At 33.7% G+C, this 27,526-nt stretch overlaps 1 protein-coding gene across 1 annotated transcript in view; it reads left to right on the forward strand.

The window, feature by feature from the left end:
- Positions 1 to 27,526, forward strand: part of LOC143257682 (SCY1-like protein 2) — a 175,093-nt gene that overhangs the window by 61,982 nt on the left and 85,585 nt on the right. Inside the window, exon 3 of the mRNA XM_076516724.1 lies at positions 7,342 to 7,576. Within this exon, the coding sequence (XP_076372839.1) occupies positions 7,412 to 7,576 (165 nt within the window). The 5' untranslated portion in view covers positions 7,342 to 7,411. The remainder of the gene's footprint in view (positions 1 to 7,341; positions 7,577 to 27,526) is intronic.

The following is a 27,526-nucleotide window of genomic DNA, read 5'->3' on the forward strand; positions in this document are numbered from 1 at the left end:
ACTGCTAACAAAGTTACGGAGATTATATAACAAAGGCAAACATAAAACTGGAAAGAATGTATCCCTATCCCCCCCCCCCAAAAAAAAAGATATGCGTGTTGAAGTGAGTTCCCCAGAAATTACATAGATAAAGACTTATATGGTACAGAATAGAATGTTTTTAGGGCCTAACTATGAGAAAACCTTCTGAAGTTGACGTAATTATAGTGAAAGGTAAGACAGCCTCTATTAAACTAAACCTGAAGCGCATAAATGGATCCATATTAAAATAAAAACATTATAAACTTCAATGTGTAAGATTTTGACTATATGTTTTTAAAGATAGTTGACACTTGAAATGATATATATTTTGGTTCTACAGTAAACAACAATATGTAGTATATTTCAAAAGATGCTTAAAATAGTAGGCCCAATATCTAAAGCGTAAACTAATACATTAAGGTGGTACAAAATATGTAATAAATGTTACTATACGTCGTGTATTTAGTGAAACTAAACAGTCCCCGTGAAAAGGTTTGGTTTGATTTAAATCTACACGAGCGCTATCTGTGCTAGCCATTTCTAATTTAAAAGTGCTACACAAAAGGGAAGGCAGCTTGTCAACATCCCCCACTTTGGGCTACTCTTTCACCAATGAATGGTGGGATTGACCGTAACATTATAACGCTCCCACAGCTAAAAGCCCGGGCATGTTCGGCAATGGGAATTCGATCTCGCGACTCTCAGACTGTAAGACGAGATCCTTAACCACCAGGACATGACATGACCATATACAAAAATGTGGCTAGTAAGAATATAAATACAGAAAAATGTTGTTGTAGTTATACGGATTTAATGGCAAGGCACAGATAATTATCTTTATACATATCTGAACGTGTATTAACACACTACTAACACGTTGTTCAGAATACCTCGCGCAGTTCGCTATATTTTAATTTTATGAAAAACTTAGGTTTGACTATTTCTAGCTCTATTGGTTTATGAAACGTGACACTTTAAAAATAATCAACTTACTTCTAGATGAAGTGATTCTTAGAGTGTAAATGTAGTTTCTTTAAGAATGTAAGTATATTACTGAAATACGTGTATCAGTCATAAGAAATGTACATAGAGTCAAACGTTATTGATTCTAGTTCTTATGTTTAGTACTAATGAACTTTAGTTATGCATGTAAGAGTCCAGGGACTCTATGTACTGAACACTGAAATAAACTAAGAAACGATACCGAATAATGTCGATACGATACGATATATTAACATCAACAGGAATCATAACAAAACGTGTGCTAGAACCAAATAAACCGAATATTAACTTTTATTCTGACATTTGTAATGTTTCCTGGTCTCTGTTATGAATCTAATTATATTTTGCAATATAACTCGGAAGTGGAGGAAATTAGTTATTGCAACTAAATCCTTAACTTTAACTACTTAAGTCAACAAGGGCTCGGCATGGCAGAGTGGGTAAGGCACTCGACTCGTAATCCAAGGGTCGCGGGTTTGAATCCCCGTCGCACCAAACGTGATTGCCCTTTCAATCGTGGAGGCGTTATAAAGTTGCGGTCAATCCCACTATTAGCTGGTAAAAGAGTACTCCAAGAGTAGGCGGGGGGTGGTGATGACTAGCTGCCTTCTTTCTAGTCTTACACTGCTAAATTAGGGACGGCTAGCGCAGATAGCCCTCGTGTAGCTTTGCACGAAATCTAAAAAGAAACAAACAAACAAGTTAACAAGTATATATAAAAATATATATAGAAGTATTGATTAGCCCACCTTCCAGACTTGCTTGGATCACGTTTGTCCTGTGTAATACAAGATTCCTTTGAAAACGTGACAAACACTAGCGCTAAGTTTCAATACGTTAATTAGAAGTGTGCCATGTCGAAAACTTCGTGGTCATGAAATTGATGATATAATACAAGGCGAAATTTTGAAAGCAAAGCAGTACGGTACGCGGTCCAGTTTAACTAGAATGTAGAATAAGGAAAGCAAATAAATAAAAACAACAACAAAATAACATCGTTCATTGCGATATTCATCTATTTTAATAACATACCTACTCAACCATTAAAGTAATTTTTCCTCTCTTTTCTAGAAAATTCCATTGTGCTTACCATAACTTATTGGACGACATGTTAGTATGTTCATGATTTAATAAATAGATATGAAGAGAAATATTTAAATTACGTTATGAGCGCGACAATATAACTGAAATGTATTTTTGTATGAAATACACATATCAAAATCAAACTTACACAATATGTTGAAGAGTTGGAGAGTACATATATTATTTATATGTATTCTAAAAGCTTATGAGTGAAAGCAAATAAGAATAATATAACAATATATAAAATGCATTACATATGCCATATCGAGTGCCGATAAAGTGTTTCACCAATACTAGGACTCAGGAGGTTGGATGGGATGTATTATATAATATATATAAAAGTGCGTCATTTATTATTCACGTATGTAGTGGTTGTTTGTATTTAAGCACAAACCTACACAACGGTCTATCTGCCCACCATAACTATCAAAACTCGGTTTTTAACGTTGTAAATTTATAGACATATCGCTGTGCCACTGAGGGCATTCAAATGTGTTATTATTATCTATATAAGTCGTTAGTAATTTGCACGTGTCGTAGTATCTGCGCATTTTAACACATTTCTTGCACATTGCATAATTATATGTATCTTGATGATGCAAGAAAACTACGTAGGCTTAAAAAGTCTTGATGTAAATGAATAAATACCCTATAACCAGAGCGCTTTCGAAAGCGCTCTGGTTATGAGATTTTTATTCATTTATATGCATCTTGTTTAGAATCAGGAAACATAAGTACGTTTGACGTTACGTGCGTTTTCAAATATACTTTTAGATTTCACTTGTGCTTTCATGTATTATGTCTTAATTTTGTACAGTGTTACAAAAAATGTGTATATATGATACACATACTTGTAATTCATTCTAAATCTTACTGTATTTCTAGTGGAAAGTTCTCAAAACGACATTTAAACTTGTTATTTAACAATTATGTCCGGCATCACCAGGTGGGTTGAGGCGTTCAACTCGTAATCCGACGGTCGCAAGGTCGAATCCCCGTCACCACAAACATGCTTGCCCTCTCAGCCGTGGGGCGTTATAAAGTGATGGTCAATTTCACTATTCATTAGTAAAAGAGTAGCACAAGAGTTAGCGGTTGGTGGTGATGACTAGCTGCCTTCTCTCTAGTCTTACACTGCAAAATTATGGACGGCTAGCGCAGATAGCCCTCGTGTAGCTTTGAGCGAAATTAAAGAACAAAGTTTTTAAGAATTTTGTTTCTGAGGCAAATTTGAAATAGTTGTCACGCTATATGATGGTTCTGGTGTTTCCAAGCTGAACTTAGGCTTATGCTATACATAAGTTAGTTCGACGAGCTTAGAGACTTACGAGGTTTACGTTTAGCCTAAGTAATTTTGAAATACCGAAGGAAGCCAGTAGATGTTACTCACTATCATAATAGTTCTGTCTGGGTTTGAACGGAATAACTAGATTGATTGCCACTTTAATAACACACGCATATCTGAAAATGAAAAAAAAAAATTGCAGCTTGAGCTATGGCCCTTTCGATTTGTGAAAAGACACCTCAACCAAATTAGAATAACGCAGGTCTCTTTTGTGTATTTAATCTTCAAAATTGACTACAGACCTTTCACTACATTTTAAGTTAGAGTTATAAGTTTAAAAACATGTTAATATTTTTAACACGATCTTTGACAAACAGCTGAAAATCTGATACTTAAAGCTTTTAAAATAATTTACATTAAATATTCCAAATATTTAAAATGCACATGTAACGCGTTGGATGACAAGCTGTTGAAGTTTACATCGAGTAATTTTAATTTTTTATGTTCTAAAGATATTAGCCATTTTAAACTATGTTACAAAGAAAAACAATGATGCTGAACAAGTTAGAAGTTCTAGCAGTTTTCTTTCTTTCCATTAAAACTTCTTAAATCAAACAAAAACATTCCTGAACAAGTGTTTATGGTAAAACAGTGAAATCAATCCCTTTTAAAATAACCTGTAGTAAAGAAAAAATGTTTTATCAATTTTTATACTATATTTTTACTTATTAAAGACACGTACAGAAGATTCGCTTCTTATCACTAGAAAATTGTTTTTAATTATGATATGCTAATTCTTATGGTGTTGGTTTCAATGTAGTTTTTCTGAGAAACGTAAAAATAACATTAGCCTTTAGACAGTTTATTTACCTGTGATATTCAGTTTTAAAGGCTTTATTGTAACTATTCGTATACAAACCAAGAAATGGGATTCGTAGAATTGGTGTTTTATTATCTGAAAATGTGAAAGTGCTATCTCCATCTTCTGTTTAGTAGCGTTATAGCCACCTATTTTCACCCCTGTATTAGCTAAAATGTGCTTTGTAAAACAGTGTTTATTTCTGAACTTTATAATAGTTATTAAAATCAAACGAAACCTTCGATCGAGAATGATAAAGGTCAAAGGTCAAACTGTATATTAAGCCAACAACATATAGGTCAGTTAAAGTACTTTAAATAAGAATACTTTACCTGTGTAGTTACATTAACTGTTTACTCATGATATCTATTAGTTTTACAAAGAAAATTGAGTGACTTCATTTTATATTATTTGACCAGTTCTTGAACAATGAGTTTTGTAAAAATACAAAATTACTCTATGCGGTGTCGACTCAACCGGTAATGAGTCATATAAAGACAAGGTAAATTGAGGACCAATTTCACTTATAGAATATGTTACTTTTACTAAGCAAAATTATCTTCTTTTTTTTAAGACTTTTCTGAGTTAAATTATAACTGTCTTCAGTTCACCACTCTCCTTGCGAACCTCTTCCACACTGTTCTCCTATAGATTAGCCAACAAGCAACTTTTATTTTCTCATTGTTCTCTCTCTCCTACAGGTTATTGTTTTGAAACCTTTCCCAAGACATTACTATTCTAAGTTAAGTTAAATATCTTCCTCCTAAGACTCTAATCTACTAGTTCAAGGAATTCTCCACTTAGATTATGCTAAAATATTTCTCCGTGTCCATTTTCCTAATGAGTGTGGATAGAGTCAATCTTTTCTACATAGTACTGTCGTGATTTAAGCTATCCAAAACATTTATTTCATAGATCATATCATTTCTGTTTGGTTGAGTACAGCTACCATTACATATACAATACTGTATTTAATTAAGCTAAAGCTGCCTTTATTCACAAATTATATAATTTCGTTTGATTAATAAACATTATCCTTCTGGCCTAAAATAAAACTGTTCTCTCTCATACATCACATACACACACACACACACACATATATATAGATAGATTTAATGAAAACTACCTTGTGCAGCGTTCACTCTTTCTACTGAGTTAAGTTCATTTTATCCTATCCGAACTTTTCCTAGATTAAGGTAAGCCCGTGCTTTTTTCTAGATCCTCATCCAAACAAAGAAAATTGGATAAAATCTCGACCTTAATATACAAGTTATTCGACACTTCGTGTGTTGATAAAGTGACAGAGCAAACTAAACTTCCCTCTAATGCCTGCAAACATTTCTCTCGACTTGTTCTGCTTTAGACTTAAGAGAGAATCACAGAAAATAAAATGCTTTTTCGAAAAGTGAGGTTTAACTGTTATTTACAGAAGGTAAAAATACTAGATTAATGTTTATACTATTTATTAATTTCCATCTTCAATTACTCATTAGGCCCAGTATGGCCAGGTGGTTAAGGCACTCGATTCATAATCCGAGGGCCGTGGGTTCGAATCCATTTTACACCAAATATGCTTGCCCTTTCAGCCGTGGGGAGTTATAATATGATGGTCAATCTCACTATTCATTGGTAAAAGAGTAGCCCAAGAGTTGGCGGTGATAACTAGCTGCCTTTCCTCTAATCTTACACTGCTAAATTAGGGACGGCTAGCACAGATAGCCCTCGTGTAGTTTTGCGCGATATTCAAACCAAATTACTTATTTTATAAGTTCAGTGTTAATAAGCTCACTGCAAACATATATTTTCAGAAATACTTGTAATAGTTGAGAAGGAAATGCAACGACACTTTTCTCGATTCAGAGATTTTCAACGAATTTTTTAGAATAATATGCTCACCTTTTATATTTCAGGATGAAATAAACAAACATTTTTCGTTCGGTCTTTTTGTCTTTAATTTTGGAGCTCTGTTTGATAGTTTCCCTTCCTTACTGTAACAGATATTTAATCATCCAAATAAACTCTACGTTTAAATAGCTTTCTCATTAAGGGATCTGTGGAACATTTCAAGCTTATGTTGTTCTGAGATTGTTCCAGTCAGTGAGTTTTGTTTTTCTTAACAGCTTAGCATTGAGAATGGCTCGTCTATGAATTTTAGGTTGTCCGTTGTTTTACGTGACATTCAGAGGTTTCGATTGATTTTCTATTTAGTTTTTATCTTGTGGATTTGATTTCTGTCCTCTGTTTATTCTACAGAATTTTCTTAGTAGCATTTGGAAGTTTCGTGTTGAAACGCCGTATTTTTATTCCGTGTATCTTTATTCCCCACTATTTATTTCTGATGGTGTTTCTTCAATTAAATAATTAATAACTTGACTAAAACATCATTCTTTATTACTTTATAGCTGTCTGTGTTGGCTAGTAGAATTATTGGCATAATTTCTTTAATAAAAACATGTTTTTACAACTCATTGAACTAGATATATTCCGGAGTTTCTTTCTAAACAAAAAACTCATAATCATAAGATCTTTGTTTTTCGTGCAACATTATAAATAGTTCGTAAATACGATAAATATTAACACTGTAATTATCTTAATGTCCCTCTTAAATGTCTGAAAGGTTTATCTTATTTTACTTGGGATTGTTAAGGAATGTTTCAATCAAACGGATTTTAGAATATTGCTGTTATTGAGTAATATTTTCAAAAGTTGGATATTAATATCATTTATATATTTCTAAAACGTTTTATAAAGCTTAATCTGGATCCCAGAACTATTCTACTTGAGAGTATCAGGAAGAATTAACTATAATTTCATATTAGTTCCTACGACATATTGGGGCTAGTTATAAAATATAAAAAGACGTAATTTAAGAAAAAGAAACAATAGTATAGATTATAGTGAAAAGGCTATTGTCTACGTTTTATTATCGTTAGTTGTTGAAGAAAGATATTTCGTTTGTTGTATGATTACAACTGATAACAGATTTCAAGTCTCAAATAATTATTTAATACATATTATAAAGATTCACTTTGTCAGTAATAAACAATTATGAATAAGATGTTTTATGTGTGAATCTTTGTCACACATCTAGCTCCAGCAGACTCCGTCATCAATACAACTCGCTGTTTCCTCCATATTGACTTGCAAAAAGAGCCGACACTATGCCTCGAGAATCCGCCATGTTTTCTAAATTTAAACCATTAGGACCTACTTTGACGGACGCAAACCCCATCACTCAATACTACGACATGGGGATACAAGTGGGTAGCGCTGGGCCCGAATTAGCCTGGAAAATCTATGAAGCAGTTCGGAAGTCAGACAAAAGGGTGAGTGGAAATGCCTTTGAAAGCTCTATTATTAGTTCACTCTTCATATTATAATAATAATGAGGTCTTTAGTCTTATAGATTGACTAGTAAGACCGTTCATTTTAAGGTCTTAAAGAGGTTTGGTTAGTAAACAATCCATTTATGTTTATAATGATTATTTACTAAAAGCATAAAAAGCCGTAATTTGGTTTAGGCATCCAAAACAGTAGTTGAATGTATAAAATATTTCAAAATATTAATTAATTTAAAGTGGAGATACTGGAATTTAAAAAAAAATATATGTATCTACATAGATTAGATGATTATTCAGCTACTAAAAAAAAACTACAGATCTTGGGGAAATTTCTAGCTTCTTTATTTTTCCATGTGCTATTACCTAGATATAGAGACATCTAACTCAAACATTATCCGAAAACAATGATTGAACAACTTTTTACAACACTGTGTGTGCACATATTTTCTATCTAACGACTACTATTAGGTCACTAAACCTGAAAAAAAAACGACTCTATATCACCCATCAACATGAAGCTACGAAAGGATGTGCATACATTTGTATTCATGGGAATTCTCTACTAATATAAAGCTATCTAGACATTAGTACTTAATTTTCATGGTATGCTACAACTGTAATAACTGATTATGTTGTATGCCCTTAGAATTAATGCCATAATCTAAAAACTCCTTTTTGGTAGAGTTTAGGTATATAATGCTATACACAACATATTTCTGATTTTATCATATTTTCCAACAATATCTTCAAAAAATGTAGCCCCACAAAATTCCATTATTAAGCTACACTAGAAGTAACCTACGCTTTTAGCAAACCTTATTACAGTAACTTACTTAAACCGTACGTATTTCGCTACTACTAAACTTACGAATTTTCTCAAGTATCTTAATAATTATTTATTGGCATAGTTTCTAGACGATATACATTTTAAGGAGAAAGGAGTCGAGAAATAAAACTTTGCTCAACGATAAATTTTATGTTAAATTAATCTTCTGATTGACATAAACCAAGAATATACCTTCACTGCGGAACACAGACAATCTGGAACGTAATATGAAGCACTTAAAACATTTTACAGCTATAGATGGTGTATTGTGTTGTGAATAATATACTTCAGGTATAGAATTCTGTTTCTTTAAGTATTTCAAGCCGATATAATTAATGAAATCTGAATGCTGGCCAGTCTCATTTTGACATAGTGACTAGTTGTTGATACTTTGTTTAATTGTTTCAGAATATCTGCGTATAATACACCCTAGTGGTTCAACAACAAGTCCCAGGTTTACGATTCTACAAACCGAATTTCGTTACCCGTGGTGAAAAGAGCATAGATAGTTTATCGTATAACTTTGTGCTCAGCAACAAAAAACAAATAATTTTGCACAGCAGTATAGTTTTGAACTTATAGTTTAGAGAGTCAACAACCTTCACCCCAGACCTTCGGGCTACTTTTATCTTACCAATTAGTAGAATTTGACGGTCACTCAAATAGTGCACGCACAGTTCTAAAAAAAACTTAGGTCATTTTTGTGACAACTAGCCGTCAGCGAACCATAAACCTTCGGATTCACGGTCCAAACACACTAAGAATAAGGCCGTGCTCGACCTAAATGATAACACTAACTTCGCAAATAATTTTAAAATATTTCAATATACTCAGTGGTTTTTGTTAGATATTAAATCATCGATAGTTTGTACCGAATAACATTTTTCCTAATTAATTTTCTATGTGTTTTTTTTTAAGTATCATCTTCAGATTCGACATGAAGTGAAGGTCATACTTATACACGCCAAAAGAAAACATACTTCCGTATATGGTAACTCGTAGCTCTTTTATTTTTGTTTGTTGTTCTTTGTTACAGATATGTGTTAAGTATTCAGTGTAATAGAAAGTATCTGAATTGTACAATTTACAATTAAATAATACGTTATCCTAATGGTCTTAGTGAAGAACATTTCTGTTTATCGTGTTCAATACAGAATTAATTTCTTAATCATTTGTTCTTAATTAGGAAGCTAACTGTAGATCTGGTCTCATTTGTCCTTAGCCTGGAGGGTAGCGGTAGGCCTTATCTCCCATTTATTCATAGCTTAGAAGATAATTGTAGGACTGCTCTGATTTATTTTTAGCGTGGGAGTTGGCTGTTGATCTATCAGAATTCATTCCTAGCTTATAGACAAGCTGTAGGCGCCTACCGATTTATTCCTAGCTTATAATTAACTTTAAATCTGTTTCTATTTATTCTCAGCTTGGAAGTTATATGTAGGTCTGCTCCGAGTTATTCTGAGTTTGGAGGCCAGTAATAGGTTTGATCCAATCGGTTCTTAGCTTGGAGGCTAGTTGTACATATGCTACGATTATTCTTAGTTTAGAAGCTATATGTAGGTCTCCTCCGATTTCCTCTTAGTCTGAAGTCTAGCTCTAGGCTTGTTCCGATTTATGCTTACCTTATAAGCTAGGTGTACATCTTTTCCTATTTATTCTTAGCTTGCACACTAGCTGTAAGTATATTTTGATTTGTTCTTAGGTCTGTTCTGATTTATATTTCGTTCAGAGGCTAGCAGTTAGCCTGTTTCTGTAGGCAGTTGAGCAACAACAGTAAACACTAATCTGTTCACTGATTTTAAGCTTTCTTTAAAATGATCTTTCTATTTGCTATGCAATCAAACATGAAATGTTAATTGTCCATAAAATGCCATTCGTGTCTTCTTATACAATTAGAAAGCAAACTAATGAAATAAACGAGCTCAATTTATAAATTTTGTTTGAAAAAATGCAAAATTGTCTCCTCTTAAATAATTAGTTGTATATATTGGAATATATTTATATTAGAATTTAAGTAGCTCAACATAATGCCCTGATGACCTGTCGTGTTAAATAAAAAATGACACAATCAGTAACGGCCTACAAGATAAAATGAATGTTGAACTTTACCGGACGAACGAGTTCTGGTAAACTAAAACATCGAAAGCAGACTATAAAGATAGTGGAACGAATACTATACTCTACTATAAGTAAAGTGGAATGAACACGTTATTTTTCAACAGACTTCTTAACTATAGAGGAATGAACACATTATTTATCAGCATATTACCATAAGAATGGTGGAATGAACACATTACTTTTCAGCAGACTAATTAATTATAAAGGAATGAACACATTATTTCTTAGCAGATTATAATTCGTATGGTGTAATGAATACATTATTTCCCAGCAGACTACAAGAATTTTGGTAGAATGAACACATTATTTCCCAGCAGACTGCTATAAGAATGGTGAAATGAACACATTACTTTTCGACAGACTACTTAACTATATAGGAATGAACACATTATTTATCAGCAGATTACCATAAGAATGGTGGAATGAACACATTACTTTTCAGCAGACTACTTAATTATAAAGGAATGAACACATTATTTCTTAGCAGATTATAATAAGAATGGTGGAATGAATTACATTTATTTTATTTCCCAGCAGACTACTTTTCAGCAGACTACTATAACAATGGTGGAATGAATACATTACATTTCAGCAGACTACTTAACTATAGAGGAATGAACACATTGTTTCTCAGCAGATTACCATAAGAATGGTGGAATGAACACATTACTTTTCAGCAGACTACTTAACTAAATAGAAATGAACACATTATTTCCCAGCAGACTGCTATAAGAATGGTGGAATGAACACGTTACTTTTCAGCAGACTACTATAACAATGGTGGAATGAATACATTACATATCAGCAGACTACTTAACTATAGGAATGAACACATTATTTATCAGCAGATTACCATAAGAATGGTGGAATGAACACATTACTTTTCAGCAGACTACCACAACAATGGTGGAATGAACACATTATTTATCAGCAGACTACCATAAGAATGGTGGAATGAACACGTTACTTTTCAGCAGACTACTATAAAAATGGTGGAATGAACACATTATTTCTCAGCAGACAACAATAAGTACAGTAGAATGAACACATTATTTCCCAGCAGACTAGTATAAGAATGGTGGAATAAACAAGTTACTTTTCAGCAGACTACTTAACTATAGAGGAATGAACACATTATTTCTCAGCAGATTACCATAAGAATGGTGGAATGAACACATTACTTTTCAGCAGACTAACTAAATAACTAACACATTATTTCTCAGCAATGAATGGTGGAATGAACACGTTACACTATAACAATGGTGGAATTACATTATTTCAGCAGACTACTTATATAGAGGAATGAACACATTATTTCTCAGCAGATTACCATAAGAATGGTGGAATGAACACAGGAGATTATTTACAGCAGACTATTATAAGCAGCAGACTACTATAAGAATGGTGGAATGAACACGTTATTTTTCAACAGACTACTATTTAGGTGGCAGAATGAACACGTTACCTTTAATCTTATTTCTCTCTTCCCTGATGACTCAATGTAAGTTTAATGGCTTATACAGCTGAACATCGATATTCTATGCCTGCGGCTGACATAGCACAGATGGCCTATCGTATAGTTTTGCGAATAACAACAAAGTTAATAAACCACTCTTCTTTCTAAAAATAATTACGGAATTAATATTGAAATACTTACAAACATGATTATATTTATTCCAATGTGTCATCACAATAATAACCTAAATAAGAACATTATTTGTCAGTTTTTTTACATTATACAACGTTTATGGGTTGTTATTTTTACTGGTATAGTGTTATGTGTAAAAACAACTCAACTTAATATTGATGCAATAAAATCAATTTGTGGCAAGAATAGTAAGCCTAGTACCATTGTTCTAGAGCTTCATTATACCAGTATTAATACCACGCATCGCTTTGTTACTACATAACAAATTCATTTGGTTATTTCTATTTCATAAGTGTATACCTTTGCAAAATTATTAAATAATTATTTTGATCTATTTCAGTTATATTATGAATAAAGTTTTAGATACACTGTATATAGAAGTAACTACTAAAATAAACGACTAAATTAGTTGTGTAATATACCTGACGATTCGAGTCAATAAAATTCTTTCAGGTACGTCTCCTGCACAGAAGCTGATAGCAACGTCTTCATCTTTAATAATAATAAAAAAGGTCTCTATAGCAACCAGGTGTACCTTTAGAGCTGCATTCTGCCTTGTATTATTTTTTTCTATGAAATAGCAAAGGTATTTCTTGGAGTTACAACAAGATTAATCTTCATTTACCCTCAAAAGTATAGTTACTCACACAAGTTTGCTTTGTAATACCCAGACATAAAGGTATAGTGTCTGGCTCTTAGGCCTGATGTGTTTGTAGATTTTTAAACATCTATTGAACAGACACCGATCTGTTCTATTGTAAGGCCTGCGCTCGTCATTCATCGTTTCAAAACTCAATTTATTTATTCAGCCGTACGCACCTGCTCTAAACTGATAAAAGTTTGATTTATTATGAATTATATGTGACATATATTAAAAGAAATTTCAATTTTTCAAGCATAAGCATTAGTTTGTTTTGTTAAAAAATATTCGAGATATTTTGTTCAAATCCTTGACCAATAACCGTATTCGGAAGGTTTTTTTTTTCACTATACACTGACTACTCCACGTTAAATTGTTTGAAATAACTCATGATTAAAAATATTAAGTATATTAAAAAACAACTGTTTAAACGTCTAAGTAATTTGTTTTCCTTTGACACGACTAGCTTACAAATTATAAGACGAAACACTCTGCAGTCTGGACATTTAACTAGATGTGATGAAAATATGTGAACGTTCAAATGAGTTAAGTCCAAAGAAGAAAAGAGTTAGGCAGAGGCTCACTTGGCTCGGTGACTTCATAAAATGGCTTGAAGAGACATATAACAGAGTAAAGCTGGTGCATTTAACAAAAAAGAGAATAAGTGAAAACCGTTGATGTCGACTCTCACTAAAGTTATAATTTATTTAATGAAACTTTATTTTGTTTGTTTTGAATTTCGCGCAAGCCAAACGAGGGCTATCTGCGCTAGCCATCCCAAATTTCGCAGTGTAAGAAGACAGCTAATCATCACAACCCATCGCCAACTCCTGGGCTACTCTTTTTACAAAGAATAGTGGAATTGACCGTCACTTATAACGCCCCCACGATTGAAAGGGTGAGCATATTTGGTGTGACAGAGATTCGAACCCGCTACCTTCATATTACGAGTCAAGCGCACTAACCACCTGATCATGCCAGGCCGTATTACTGATTCTAATATCGTGCCATTGTTTTTCAAAAAATTAGTGTTTCACTGAATTCACTTATAGCTAATTGCTTAAAATATTCACAAAATACTGACCAGCTAAGTGATCCTCAAACAAAATAAATGTCACATAAATATTAATACCTTCCAGTAAGATGTGTGTGTGTATTTTTTTTTCTTCTAGCAAAGCCATAATGGGCTATCTGCTGAATCCACCCAAGGGAATCGAACCTCTGATTTAACGTTGTATATCCGAGACTTACCGCTGTACCAGCGGGGACACCAGTAAAAAATCAAGATATCCTTTTATCTATCATCATAAATTTAAACACATTCTTACAATAATATCAAGTTAAGGTCTGTAGTTATTTTATCGACGAATAGTTATGTAAATAAATAAAGCAAAAGTGCTTTATCTACATACACATAATGAAAAACTGTCCTCTGGTATACATATATCACGGCGAAGCATGCATTCATCTAGCTTCTAACAATCAGTTTCGATACAATGCTGATATTTTTATTATGATACGTTGTTAGAAATGTAAGCTACTTTGATATTATTTGTTCTGCTAAATAAAAATTTGACACATAGACTGGGGTCCAATGGACAGTTGGCTTAGAAGTCTTAAATATTTAAAGAAATAATATTCTTTCTGTTGTCGTACGGAGCGTTATAAATTTATTTTTATATCCTAATATAAATTTTGTGTCTCGTATCAATATTTGTATAAAGCTATGTTTGTGTCTGTTTTTTCGCACCTTTCAGTTGTCTATTCCTTACACGTTTTTACATTTTATGATCAATCAGCAGCAAACTTGACACAGTGATACAATATGGCATGAAGGGATTTAGACCCCCCATCTCATTTCATATTGGTAGAATTCTTGAAAACAGTGTTTCTTTCTTTTCAGGATTAGTACCTTTATGTGTTTTTATTGCACTATGAATGTTTATTATGTTAAGAAAAACAATAGAAACAAAGTTCCTATCCTTTGTGACAAACGAAGGTCCCGGCATGACCAAGCGTGTTAAGGCGTGCGACTCGTAATACGAGGGTCGCGGGTTCGAATCCCCGTCGCACCAAACATGTTTGCTCTTTCAGCCGTGGGGGCGTTGTAATGTTATGGTCAATCCCATTATTCGTTGGTAAAAGAGTAGCCCAAGAGTTGGCGGTGGGTGGTGATGACTAGCTGCCTTCCCTCTAGTCTTACACTGATAAATTAGGGACGGCTAGCACAGATAGCCCTCGAGTAGGTTTGTGCGAAATTAAAAAAACAAACAAACGAAAAACCACCAGTCAAAGAGAAAGACAAAATATACCGATAATCTCGTTCTGCCACAATTTCCTAACGTATAAATAAGTTTGTTTAAATTTACGTCTTCATTTAATTGTGTCATTATTATGATGAAAGATATACTATAATATACACTTAGTGGCCACTTTATAAGGTACACCTATCTAGTACCAAGCAGGAACCCCTTTTGCCTCCAGAACAACCTGAATTTTTCCCTTCATGGATTCAACAAAGTGCTGTTAACATTTCTTAGAAGTTTTGGTTCATGCTGACTTGATAGCATCACATAGTTCCTGCACGTTTGTTGGCCACACATTCATTCTGTGAACCTGCCATTCGACCTCATCCCAAAGGTGTTCTATTGGATTAAAATCTCGAGACTGTGCAGACCACTAGAGTACAATTAAGTCACTGTCATGTTCGTGGAGTCAGCTTCAATGAGTGCTTTATGACAAGGCGCATTATCCTGCTGGAAGTAGCTATTAGAAAACGGGTAGACTGTAGCCATAAAGGGATGCACACGGTCAGTAACAAAGCTCAGGTTCAAATAATGGTCAATTTATATTAAAGGGCCTAATGTGTACGAAGAAAACATTCCCCAAACCATTACACCACCACCAGCAGCCTGCACCGTTGACACAAGGCAAAATGAATACATAAATTCACGCTGAACAAATCGAAATTAATCAGATCAGACAACGTTTTCCCAATCTTTAACCATTCAGTTTTGGAAATCCCATGCCCACTGTATCTCATCTTCCTGTTTTTAGCTGACAAGAGTAGAACCCGGCGTGGTCTTCTGCTGTTGTAGTCTATCCGCTTCAAGGTTCGATGCGTTGTGAGTTCAGAGATGCTCTTCTGCACACCATTGTTGTAAAGAGTGGTTATTTGAGTATTTGTGGCCCTCTTTTCGGCTTGAACGAGTCTGGCCATTGTCCTCTGACGTCTTTCATAAACAAGGTGTTTTTGCTCACAAAACTGCCGCTCACTAGATGTCGTTTTCTTTTCATAACATTCTCTGTAAGCTTCTAAATTCCTAAATTCCACGTCTGGCACCAACAATCCATCCATTGTCAAAATCACTTAGATCACGCATCTTCCCAATTATAATGTTTGGTAAAACAACAAAGGAACCTCTTAACCATGTCTGCATGCTTCATACACTGAGGTGCAGCCACATGATTCGCTGTTTGCGTTAAAGAGCAGATGTACTTAATAAAGTGGCCACTGCGTGTATATATATATATATATATTATTATTATTAAACTGTCAAAATTACTTTGACTCTAAGTGTATTTTTAGACTGTCAGAAAGAGGTAATTTATTAAAATCGTTAACAGACCCTCAGTAAGACATTATACGCATATGTATTTTTGTGTACCCATGGTTACGTTGTTAAAATATCGTCTAAATGTTATTCATAAACAAATGCTAACCAAATGCAAAATGGGTGTTACACAGAAAAAATCAAATATCCGTGTCTAAGTTGTAGGTATACGTAGGAGTGTTTGCTGGCCCGGGAGGCCAGGTGGTTAGGGCGCTTTTCTCGTAATCTGAGGGTCAGGGGTTCAAGTCCCTGTCATACCATACATGCTCGTCCTTTCAGCCATGGCGTTATAATGTGAGGGTCAATTCCACTATTCGTTGGTGAAAGACTAGCCCAAGAAAGGTCGGTGGGTGGTAATGACTAACTGCCTTCCCTCTAATTTTACACTGCAAAATTAAGGACGACTGGCGCGGATTGTCCTCGTGTAGCTTTGCGCAAAATTCAAAACAAACATAGAGTGTTTACTTGTGTATATTAGAGCAAAGCCACATTAGGATATCTGTTGTGTCCGGATTTAAAAAAGAAAATTTAGATAAAATCTGGGAATTAGCGATGTAAGTCCTTAGACTTACTGTTGTTCTTTCAGGGATAGTACGTCATAAAGTGTGAAGTGAAACAACTTATTGCCTTCCAACTGATTTTATTATCATCAAAAGTGAATCACCGTATAGGCAAACAATTTAAATCTAAATACAATTAATAAAAACTACAAACTGAATAATGTATTAAGCAGAAGCTAACTATATGATCCATAAAAATGTTGTGGACTCTTTCATTTCATAATCTGTTGCTAATTTTCAAATCATTCACGGGTCCAAAGGCAATTAACTGAATGATAATTCATTTAGAAAAAAATTACCCACCTACTGGTAAACGTAATATGTGGACCAGTATGGCCAGATGGTTAGACTCGCAGTCTGTGGGTGTTGCGATTTCTAATTCCTGTCACACCAAACATGCTCGCCCTTTCAGCTGTTGGAGCGTTATTATGTAACGATCAATTCCACTGTTTGTTGGCAGAACGGTAATCCAAAAGTTGTCGGTGGGTGTCGATGACTAGCTGCTTTCCCTCTAGTCTAACACTGCTAATTTAAGATCGGCTATCGAAGATAGCCCTCCTGTAGCTTTGTGCAAAGGTAAAAAACAAACAAGCAAACTTAATTTGTTTCTATTCCTGTACTTTTAGAAAACGTAAACACTTTTTAAGTGCGTCTTGAAAACTATAAATGCATAGCAAGTAGGCTGTTAATCAAATATTGCCTATATATGTATAAGTTAGCTTTTAAACAAATACTGTCTACATGTTGGAACTAACTGCTAAACATGTAAGGTCTATGAATGCGTACAGTGTTAAAAAGATATGCTGTATTACTAAATAAGTATACTGTTAACAGAACTCATTTATAACTGCATGACCGAAAACTTAAACAAACGCTATTTATACGTTCATGACAAAAGTGTTAAATAGGCATTTATATATAAACATAATTAAAATGTTCAAGTACTTTCTACAAGCACCTACGTAATCTTTAAATATTTATGAAACAAATCCGCAAGATAAATGTTATATAGGCTCCATCTATAAATAAATTAACGAAGTGTTAAACGAATAACTAAATAACAGCAAGTACTATAAGCGCTTTATCAAAAAGTGTTAAAAAGATAACATCTTACAGAGTGCTTTACCGTATAAAACGTTCGGTACCATCTACAGCTGCAAGAGTAAATTGTTGAACGTAAACCATCGTTAAGTGCGTAACTAATGACTTAAACAGATAGTGTCTGAATGTACGAGCCAACTATTAAACATATATATTTATAACTTTCTGAGTAAACTGCTAAGCCAATACCGTGTATTTCTTTTAGAAAAGATTCAGTTTACATTCGCTATAGCTTTCTATTTGTAGACACAGAAAAATAATGTTTCTCAATGTAGAGTTTCTCAGCTTTGTTATAACCTCTGTTTTATAAGACTCGGTTGACCATATTTATAGCAACTTAGAGTTTTGTCAGGTGCTCGCCCATATTATAATATTATTAGCATCCGAAACTTTTATGTTTATGTAAAGTAAATACTGTATATAGTTTCGTAAGCAATCTTCATGAGTAGTTTTTGTTTTTTTATAGCGGCCTTGTTTACCAATTGCTATCTTAATCTAATATATATATACTAGACTTTATTAGTTTATATGATATGAGCAGAGAACAGCAAGAAACATTTTCTCAGTTGTTTTATCAAAGCCTTGTATTATTTTTCATTCTTCTTTCTGTTATAGTTAATTTAGCTTAAAACCCAAACTATACATGACAAGAAATTATTTGTTTTTTGTCACGTTTATTGTGGATATATGAATGATTAACAGCTACGACTACGCATGTTTCCCAGGCTCTAAAAAATATTTTAAACAATTATATTCGACAGCAAGATCTAATCCATTACTTAAATTATCTCTGTTCCATTTAATAATTGTAAAACATTTTTCTTCTCTCATTTCATTTTTTTCTAAAAATGCATGACTTTTGTTGGATTTATAATCTTTAGAAAAGGTTTGTGAAAATGAACTTAACATACAGTTTAAGCTGTCAGCTGGTGTGATACTATTGAGTTTACAGATGTACAAAGCTAAATTCAGGAGTTCGATTCCCATCGATAAACGCACCAGATATCCCGATACTTACATATTCGCATTCAGTTTTATAAATTCCAAATTAATCCATTAATTGTACATTATTTTACTATTGTATAAAATATGCTTTATCTTATTTATCGATTTAAATATAGAGCAAAACATTTATTGTTTAACATTTTAAATAAATCAGTAGTTAGTCATAAAATATATGCTAACACTAAGCATTCGTTTTTAATTTTATCATAACTTGGTTTCAAATAAAGTTATCCTTTGCCAACTACTATATATTTTAAATTAATAATTCATTTTTAAATTTTTAAATTGTCTTGTTTTGCACAAATCCTCAAAATTTTGTGAATATAATTGTAAGATGCAGACACTTTTATATTGTATGTTAGGAAATGTTTGAGACAGGTACGAATGACTTTTTTTCTCTTCTAAGTTTCCAGTGTTTCGATTGAACACCTCTATCAAGACATCTTAGTACCAAAGCTATTATTGTAGTATACAGTTCCTTGATAAAGACATTAACTTGAATATACGTGTTTCGGGGGATTAGACAAAGAAATTCAGCTAACTCTATTTTGTCTTTTTAAGTGCTACTGTAACATTCAAAATTAAACGAATCAACTAATTAGTTTGTAACAGTTTTTAATAGTTGAAATGTTTCTTCGGAACTTGTTTTAAGTTAATAGTCCGAAAGTGTCTTCCAGTTGCACAATGGGATGTCTGTGGAGTTGCAAAGTTATAAACCGAGTTTCGATATCCTTGATGAAAAGAGCACAAATAGTCCATTGTAAAACTATGTTCTCAACTATAAATAAATAGTTTGAAAGCATTACCAACTTCAAACACTCACTCTTTATTAATAACATTGCATAACTTACCATTTTTAAAATACAATGATATGTTTATTTCAGATGTAGTAAAATCCATCTTTTGAAAGCGCGTGGGTTACACGGTTTCGTATTTTTACCTCTGATTGACTGTTTTGAAACCTACGTCTTTTCTTAACGACATACTTTAGATAATTATTGATTCAATTTTGCCTTTTCGCTCTTTCCTAAAAAAACATATTTGAAGTTATAGCACTTTTAAAAAGAACTCTTATTTGTTAAGTTTTATAAAATAATATGACTAATTAGGTTGACGAAAGGTTGCATCGCTGAAAACGGCAGTCCTCAACTAAAATTGGGATGGAGTTTATTAACTGGTGTGACGTAACAGGCATGGCTTCTGGGTTGCCGCTAGGAAACAATGTATTCACTTCCATCATTACTTAAATGACAAAGTTGAAATTAAGTAGAATAATCTAAAAATATATACTTATGGTTGAAAATATTTTTTTCTTAAGAACCAGAGTCAGTTAAGTGAAAACTACTTCAATAATGTTATTTACAGAATACCAGTTGATGTTTTTCGATAATATCACGTTTTAAAAACTTGTATCTTACACCTTACCCTGCCAAATGTATCCCATCTGTCTCGTTATTGGTTTGAAATATATAATTGGTCGCAGTTCTTAATAATGCACAATTTTAGCCAATTTTTTTATAGTCGCAATCTTAGGATCGCGAGTTCGAATCACCGTCCAACCAAATAACTCGCCTTTTCAGCCGTAGAAGTGTTATAACGTACGATCAATTCCACTAATCGTTGGTAAAAGAGTAGTTGGCGGTGGGTGGTGTTACCTTTCATCTAGTATTTTACCATTAAATTAGAGACGACTAGCGTATACAGCCTTCGTGTAGCTTTGTGAGAAATTCAAACTTAGAACTATTATATAAACCGTCGTGCGGCAGCTAAAATTCCAAATTCTTGCAATCACTAAGACAAGAAACATTCAAGTGAAATGCTTAAATGTATTTTCAGGATATTTTTCTATAACATTAAACACCGATTCACTGAATGGCGGTGATGCCTGCCTGCTGTTGCTACCCCACACTTTAATACAAACATTCCTTTATTGTAAATAAAACAGCATTGGAAATTGACATCTGCTACATGTTGTTGAACGAATATGTCTGTACCAAGCAAACCTAATCTACTGTTGGCTGGTTTCTTCTACTCAGAAGTAAAACAACAAAGAAAGAAAAACTGACTCTTCAGCCTTTTTAAATAAATCTGTTGGTGGTACGTACAATATAGGATTTATTCAACAACTGTGCTAATGATACTTAGACATTGAAATGATTCATTAGTCGATAAATAATTGAGCATATTCAAATATGATGGTTACTAATTTTAGAACCATGATATCTTTACTATCGTATTATGTCTTTATTTGTTGATAATTCAGTGTTTAATCAATAAATATCAGTTATTAACATATAAGTCTGTATAAACAACACAGTTTTAATGAAGTAAATAGATAGTGTAGTATAATCTAATTATAATATTTATATGATTTAAATCATATATTTTCGTTAGTTTGATTTAAGTCACAACTACTTTAGCAAACCGAGCAACTATTAATGAGAATTGCAAGTTGGTGCATTTACGATGTTTGGACACTATAGGATTAATTAAAGGATCAGATATTGATTTGTAAACGAAACGATCTTTGTTACGTGATATAGTTATGACGTATGGAGAGTGTACTGTTTATTGCGATTTAGCATTGGTGTGTAAACCAAACAGACATTGTTAGCTAGTTTGTTTTGTTGTTACTGACAAAACAGCCGTTGGTGTGTAAAACAAATAGGCATTGTTAGCTGGTGTGTTTGTTGTTACTAACAAAACAGCCGTTGGTGTAAAACAAACAGGCATTGTTAGCTGGTGTGTTTGTTGTTACTAACAAAACAGCCGTTGGTGTGTAAACCAAACAGGCATTGTTAGCTGGTGTGTTTGTTGTTACTAACAAAACAGCCGTTGGTGTGTAAAACAAGCAGACTTTGTTAGCTAGTGTTTGTTATTACTAACAAATCAATTATTAGTCTGTAAACCAAACAGATTTTGTTAACTAGTGTGTTTGTTATTAGTAGCAATTCCTGGTATGTTTGTTATTACTAACAAACCAGCTATTGGTGTGTATACCAAACAGATTTTGTTAGCTAATGTGTTTGTTATTACTAACAATTTAGCTATTGGTGTGTAAACCAAACAGACTTTGTTAGCTAGTGTGATTGTTATTAGTAGCAATTTAGCAATCGGTGTGTAAACCAAACAGATTTTGTTAACTGTTGTGTTTGTAATTACTAACAAATCAGCGTTTGTCGCTAAACCAAACAGACTTTGTGAAGAGTGTTTCTAATTGCTAATAAAACATCTGTTGGTGTGTATATCAAACAAACGTTGTTAACTGGTGTGTTTATTACTATTAACAAATCAGTTGTGGGTGTGTAAACCAAACATATTTTGTTAACTGGCGTGTTTGTTGTTATTAATAAACCAGATGTCGGTATGTAAACCAGATAGACTTTGTTAATCGATTCGTGAATGACAAATATATACCTTTAATTAACTGAATTTTGACATGCTATCTTAGTCCTACACAGTTTAGTGAACAATTCTTCATTTCTATTCCAACGAAAAAAATCACTAAAGCTTAACAATGCACTACATCATGTAAGTGTAAGTATTACATAAAAATAATGCAGAGAATAATCCATAGAAGTTTTCCATTCTTACTGGAATTACTATTTGTAACACCAAACTGCTTTTACTGTTATGTTTTTGTGAGAATTGTTCTTACTATCATGTGATAAAAACAGACTTAAACATTTCCCATCAAAGGTGTTATGATATATGCGAGAAGTGTCTAGGTTGTTTTCTCTTTGTCCGTTTACTTGTTTTTTATACCGAAAAATAACCATTACGTTAATCGAAGGTAACCTGACGCTGTTGCTTTGATAGTAGGCTAGAGTTCCTAGGACTCAATGTAATTTTAGTACGTATAATATGATTTGTTGATCAAGTTCTTATGAAAGTAACATGTATGATTTTGTAATTTCGTTTAACACTTTGTTATTGTATTCTATATCAAAAAGTAATCACCCTGTGCCATTAGGTATTAAGTTATATTTGCGTATATGATTTTAAATCTAAAGGGTAATGCATTTTGGATGATAATATAACAAAATATGTCAGTTATACAATCATAATCTGCCCCAGATGAGGCAGCAGATTTTAACGTGATATAACTAACTATAGTCACAACTTAATGTTTAGTTTTTGTATACATGCACATAATTTTTGAGAGATGAGAAGTAAAAAAGTAGAATTTCTCATATATTAAGTTTCATAAACTTTGAAACTTATATAAAGTTTACTAAATAGCTGTCTTTACTAATGCTACGAAAGCTGTCGTTCATGTTTATGTAGCATGTTGTGTTTTCTCTTGAATTTCTTTTCTTTGTGTCACTGTTACTTGATTTTGTTCAGCAAAAAATCTACGCACAGGGCCATTTGCATTTTTCCGCAGCGGAACCGAAATTCGGATCATAGCGTTGTACGTCCATAAACTTACCAATACTCATTGAGAAGGGTTGTTTATTTTTTGAATTTCGCACAAAGCTACTCGAGGGCTATCTGTGCTACCCATCCCTAATTTAGCAGTGTAAGACTAGAGGGAAGGCAGCTAGTCATCACTACCCACCGCCACTCTTGGGCTACTCTTTTACCAACGAATAGTGGGATTGATAACTACACAATTAAAACTGAAGAAAAGACTTTTCAAGATCTTCTGTAAGTATAATTCTACACAAATGCATATTCTAACTGAGGAAAAAATTAGGACACCCTCCCCCCTAATAGCTAGTGTTACCCTCATTGGCTGAAATAATTGCAGTGAGACACTTCTTGTAGCCATCTACCAGTTTCTGACATCGGTCTGAAGAAAGTTTGCTCCACTCCTCAATGCAGAATTCTGTCAGCTGTGAGATATTTGAGGGGTTTCTTGCATGTACAGCCCGTTTCAAGTCACCCCACAGCATCTCAATGGGATTGAGATCTGAACTTTGACTCCGCCATTCCAGGACTCGCCATTTCTTAGTTTTCAGCCAGTCCTTAGTAAATTTACTGGTATGTTTTGGGTCATTGTTGTATTGCAGGGCCTAGTTCCGCTTCAGCTTTAATTTTCTTACAGATGGTCTCACATGTTCCTCAAGCACCCTCTGATACACAGTAGAATTCATGGTGGATTCTATGATTGAGAGCTGTCCAGCTCCTGCTGCAGCAAAGCAGCCCCAAACCATGACACTTCATGCTTCACAGTTGGTATGAGGTTCATTTCCTGGAATGCTGTATTTGGTTTACGCCAAACATGTCCTCTGTTCTGGTGTCCAAATAATTCAATTTTGAACTCATATGTCCAACGAACATTATTCCAGAAGTACTGGTCTTTTTCTACATTTTCTCTGGCAAACTTCAGTCTGGCCTTCATGTTTCTCTTAGAGACCAAATGTTTTATCCTTGCACACCTCCCATACAAGTTAAACTTGTGCAGTCTCTTTCTGATTGTAGAGGCATGCACTTTCACATCAACAGTAACAAGAGCCTGCTGTAGGTCTTGTGATGACATATTAGGGTGCTTGGAGACCTCTTTTAGCATCTTGCGGTCTGCTCTCGAGGTGATATTGCTTGGACGACCAGAACTGGGCACGTTGGCAGTTGTTTTGAAAGCCCTCCACTTGTTGACTATTTTCCGGACTCATAAGCTGCTACAATTTTCTTTCTGAAGGCCTCAGACAGCTCTTTTACTCTCACCATGGTGCTCACTCTCACTTCAACAATCAGGAACACACCAAACTAAATGTCTGAGGTTTAAATAGAACAAGTCTTATTCAAAATGCTGAGTAACGATCTTCTAATCATGTGCACCTGGTGTGATACACCTGTGTGTGAGTTGAGCCATTTTAAGTGGGAATAAATGTGAGGGTGTCCTAACTTTTTCCTCAGTTAGAATATGCATTTTTTTAAATTACATTTACAGAAGATCTTGAAAAGCCTTTTCTTCAGTTTTAATTGTGTAGTTATATTTCTATAATCTCTCAGTATTGTTGAAATTGAGATTAAATATCTATATGTCCAAAAATGTTACAACAATACACAGGCTTTCATAGGATGTCCTAACTTTTTCACATTACTATATATACATGTCAAATGTTTTCAAAATCCTGGCTGATTATTGTTTTAACTATATTAAGCGTATTTAATACGGTAATGAGCAACGGAAACATCTAAGAAAAATATGTAAAATTTGCATTTCATTAACATTAAATGAGACTGCCAAAAATAAAATAAAAGGGGTAAAAACAGATATTTTTAATGATATTTATTTGTCTTAGTAAATATCTGGTCAAAACATGGAGGAAAATTTGTAAAACAATAAAATTAGAGATATTTTAACCAGATACCATCTTTCAAAATTTCAGTCTTATCATAATATTTTTCTGTCACAAACAGACATTGATACAATTATCAGGCTGTTTACTGCTTGTAGAGGTCTTGTGAGATTCCATCTTGGTTGTGGGTCGTTGAAATTCCGGCTGATATGCTGTTAAGGCTGCACAACAGTATGTTGTGCTGAAAATTGAAATGAGTTGCACACTAGTTTTCCCCAGTTCAGGATATTTCATTTCTGGATCTTGCTTTCAGAACTCATTTATAGAATGGGTACGAAAAGCACTAGAGGAGCGAACAAAGTTTCGACCTTCTTTGGTCATCGTCAGTTTCACAAAGAAAGAAAGTGCTACTGACCGGTAGCTGACCACATATTTAAAGGCAGTTGTGTAATTCAGTGTATGAATGTAGAGGACGTGCTTAAATACCAGCCGTTTTTAAATACATACTTTTCTCTACAAGTGAGTTTTCTCGTCATCTCTTCAGGTAGTTCTATTAGTTTCATTTCCACACCAGATGATTCTGTAACCAGAGGTTCGATAATTGAATAACTATTATTGATCACACCAACCATGAATGAATTTACAAGAAAAGCGAAGCAGAGTTTCAGCTTTTGCAAGTCCTCAAATATGTCTAGGAAATTATCAAGTAGTCCTTGTAATTTATATTTGTGTTCTTCTAGTTTGTGGGCTTTTATTTCAATATCAAGGAATATATTTAGTCTCCTTTTGAGATTGGGAAAGTAACACAAGCTTCTTGACAATATGTCTCTTTGAAAAAGTCTTATTTTATTCTGAAAGCTGAAAATTTTCTGAGTAAGATCAGAAACAATGTTATCCTTCTCCTGGAGTGCCAAGTTGAGAGTCTGTATTTGATTCATCATATCAGTAAGAAACATTAGATCTTGCATCCATTCATCATTTCCCAGTTGAGGTTAAAATCTTTTCTTCAAGAAAAGTAATAATAGGCTCCAACAGATCACGAACCTATTTAAGACATTGCTGGTTGACAACCACCTCACAATGCAGTAGAAAGAGACATAATTGGGTTTATCTTCAAGTTCCAGTTCTTCAATAAAATTTTTAAATTCTCGGTAAGTCTTCCCATTTAGGCGTATGAAATTGACAATTTCAATAACAAATTTCATAACATCTTCATACTTGAAGTATTTGGTTGCTAAGGTTTTGCGATGAATAATGCAATGAACAGGGAGAAAAACTGGAAAACTGGGATCACTTTTCATGAGTGCAGTTAATCCTGCATTCTTTCCATCATTGTAGGTGCTCCATCTGCTGCAACACTGATGAGTTTATCTGTCAAACGCATTTTTAATGTCAACACCACAAGTTAATCCTTTTAGTGCCATTAAGTCCAACATCACTTCTTTCACAGTTACATTAGAGGAATCATAACGAACATATATCGCATGTTGTGGGTTGTCTTGTATGTCTGTAGTTCGTCAAGGGCTAAGCTGAATGCAAGGGAATTCTTTAAATTATTTTGCATTTTGCCTGCAACATCAGCACTGATCTGGGAGATACGTCTCTCTGTAGTGTAGCGTGAATCTGGTGTTTGTGCTATTAGTTGCTGAAGTTTTGTGTTATTTTGATCAAACACTACAACAACTTCAGCTATATTCTTCTTAACAAATTCACTATCAGAATATGGGCGTTTAGCACGAAAAATATTTTATGGTATAACAAAACTAGCTTCAGTCGTTGTATAAACTTCCATAATGAACGTTATCAGCAGTGTCTGCATGCTATTTATTGATGATTTTAACACAGCTAACTTGTTTTTCCGTAAATCTGATTTAGGTGAATAATCAGACGAGAAGTTTTTGTTATTTGTTTCACAGTGGTGTTTCAAGTTACTGGCCCTGTAATGACTGAGTAACACATTGCAGATAAGACACAAAGGTTTACCTCCTTTAACGGTGAATGCAAAATCTTCTTCTCACTCTGGTTTAAAATTTCTGTTTTCATCTTCATACTTTCGCTTCTTACAATTTGATGACGCCATCTTCCTTTACAAAATTTTCACAGACACTTTTAAAATATTAAAGTGAAAAGAAACAATAAGCTCCAACTCGCGCAACGCAAATACACTCTACAGCA

The sequence above is a fragment of the Tachypleus tridentatus genome, chromosome 7 (assembly GCF_004210375.1).
Source record: "Tachypleus tridentatus isolate NWPU-2018 chromosome 7, ASM421037v1, whole genome shotgun sequence".
NCBI lineage: Eukaryota > Metazoa > Arthropoda > Merostomata > Xiphosura > Limulidae > Tachypleus > Tachypleus tridentatus.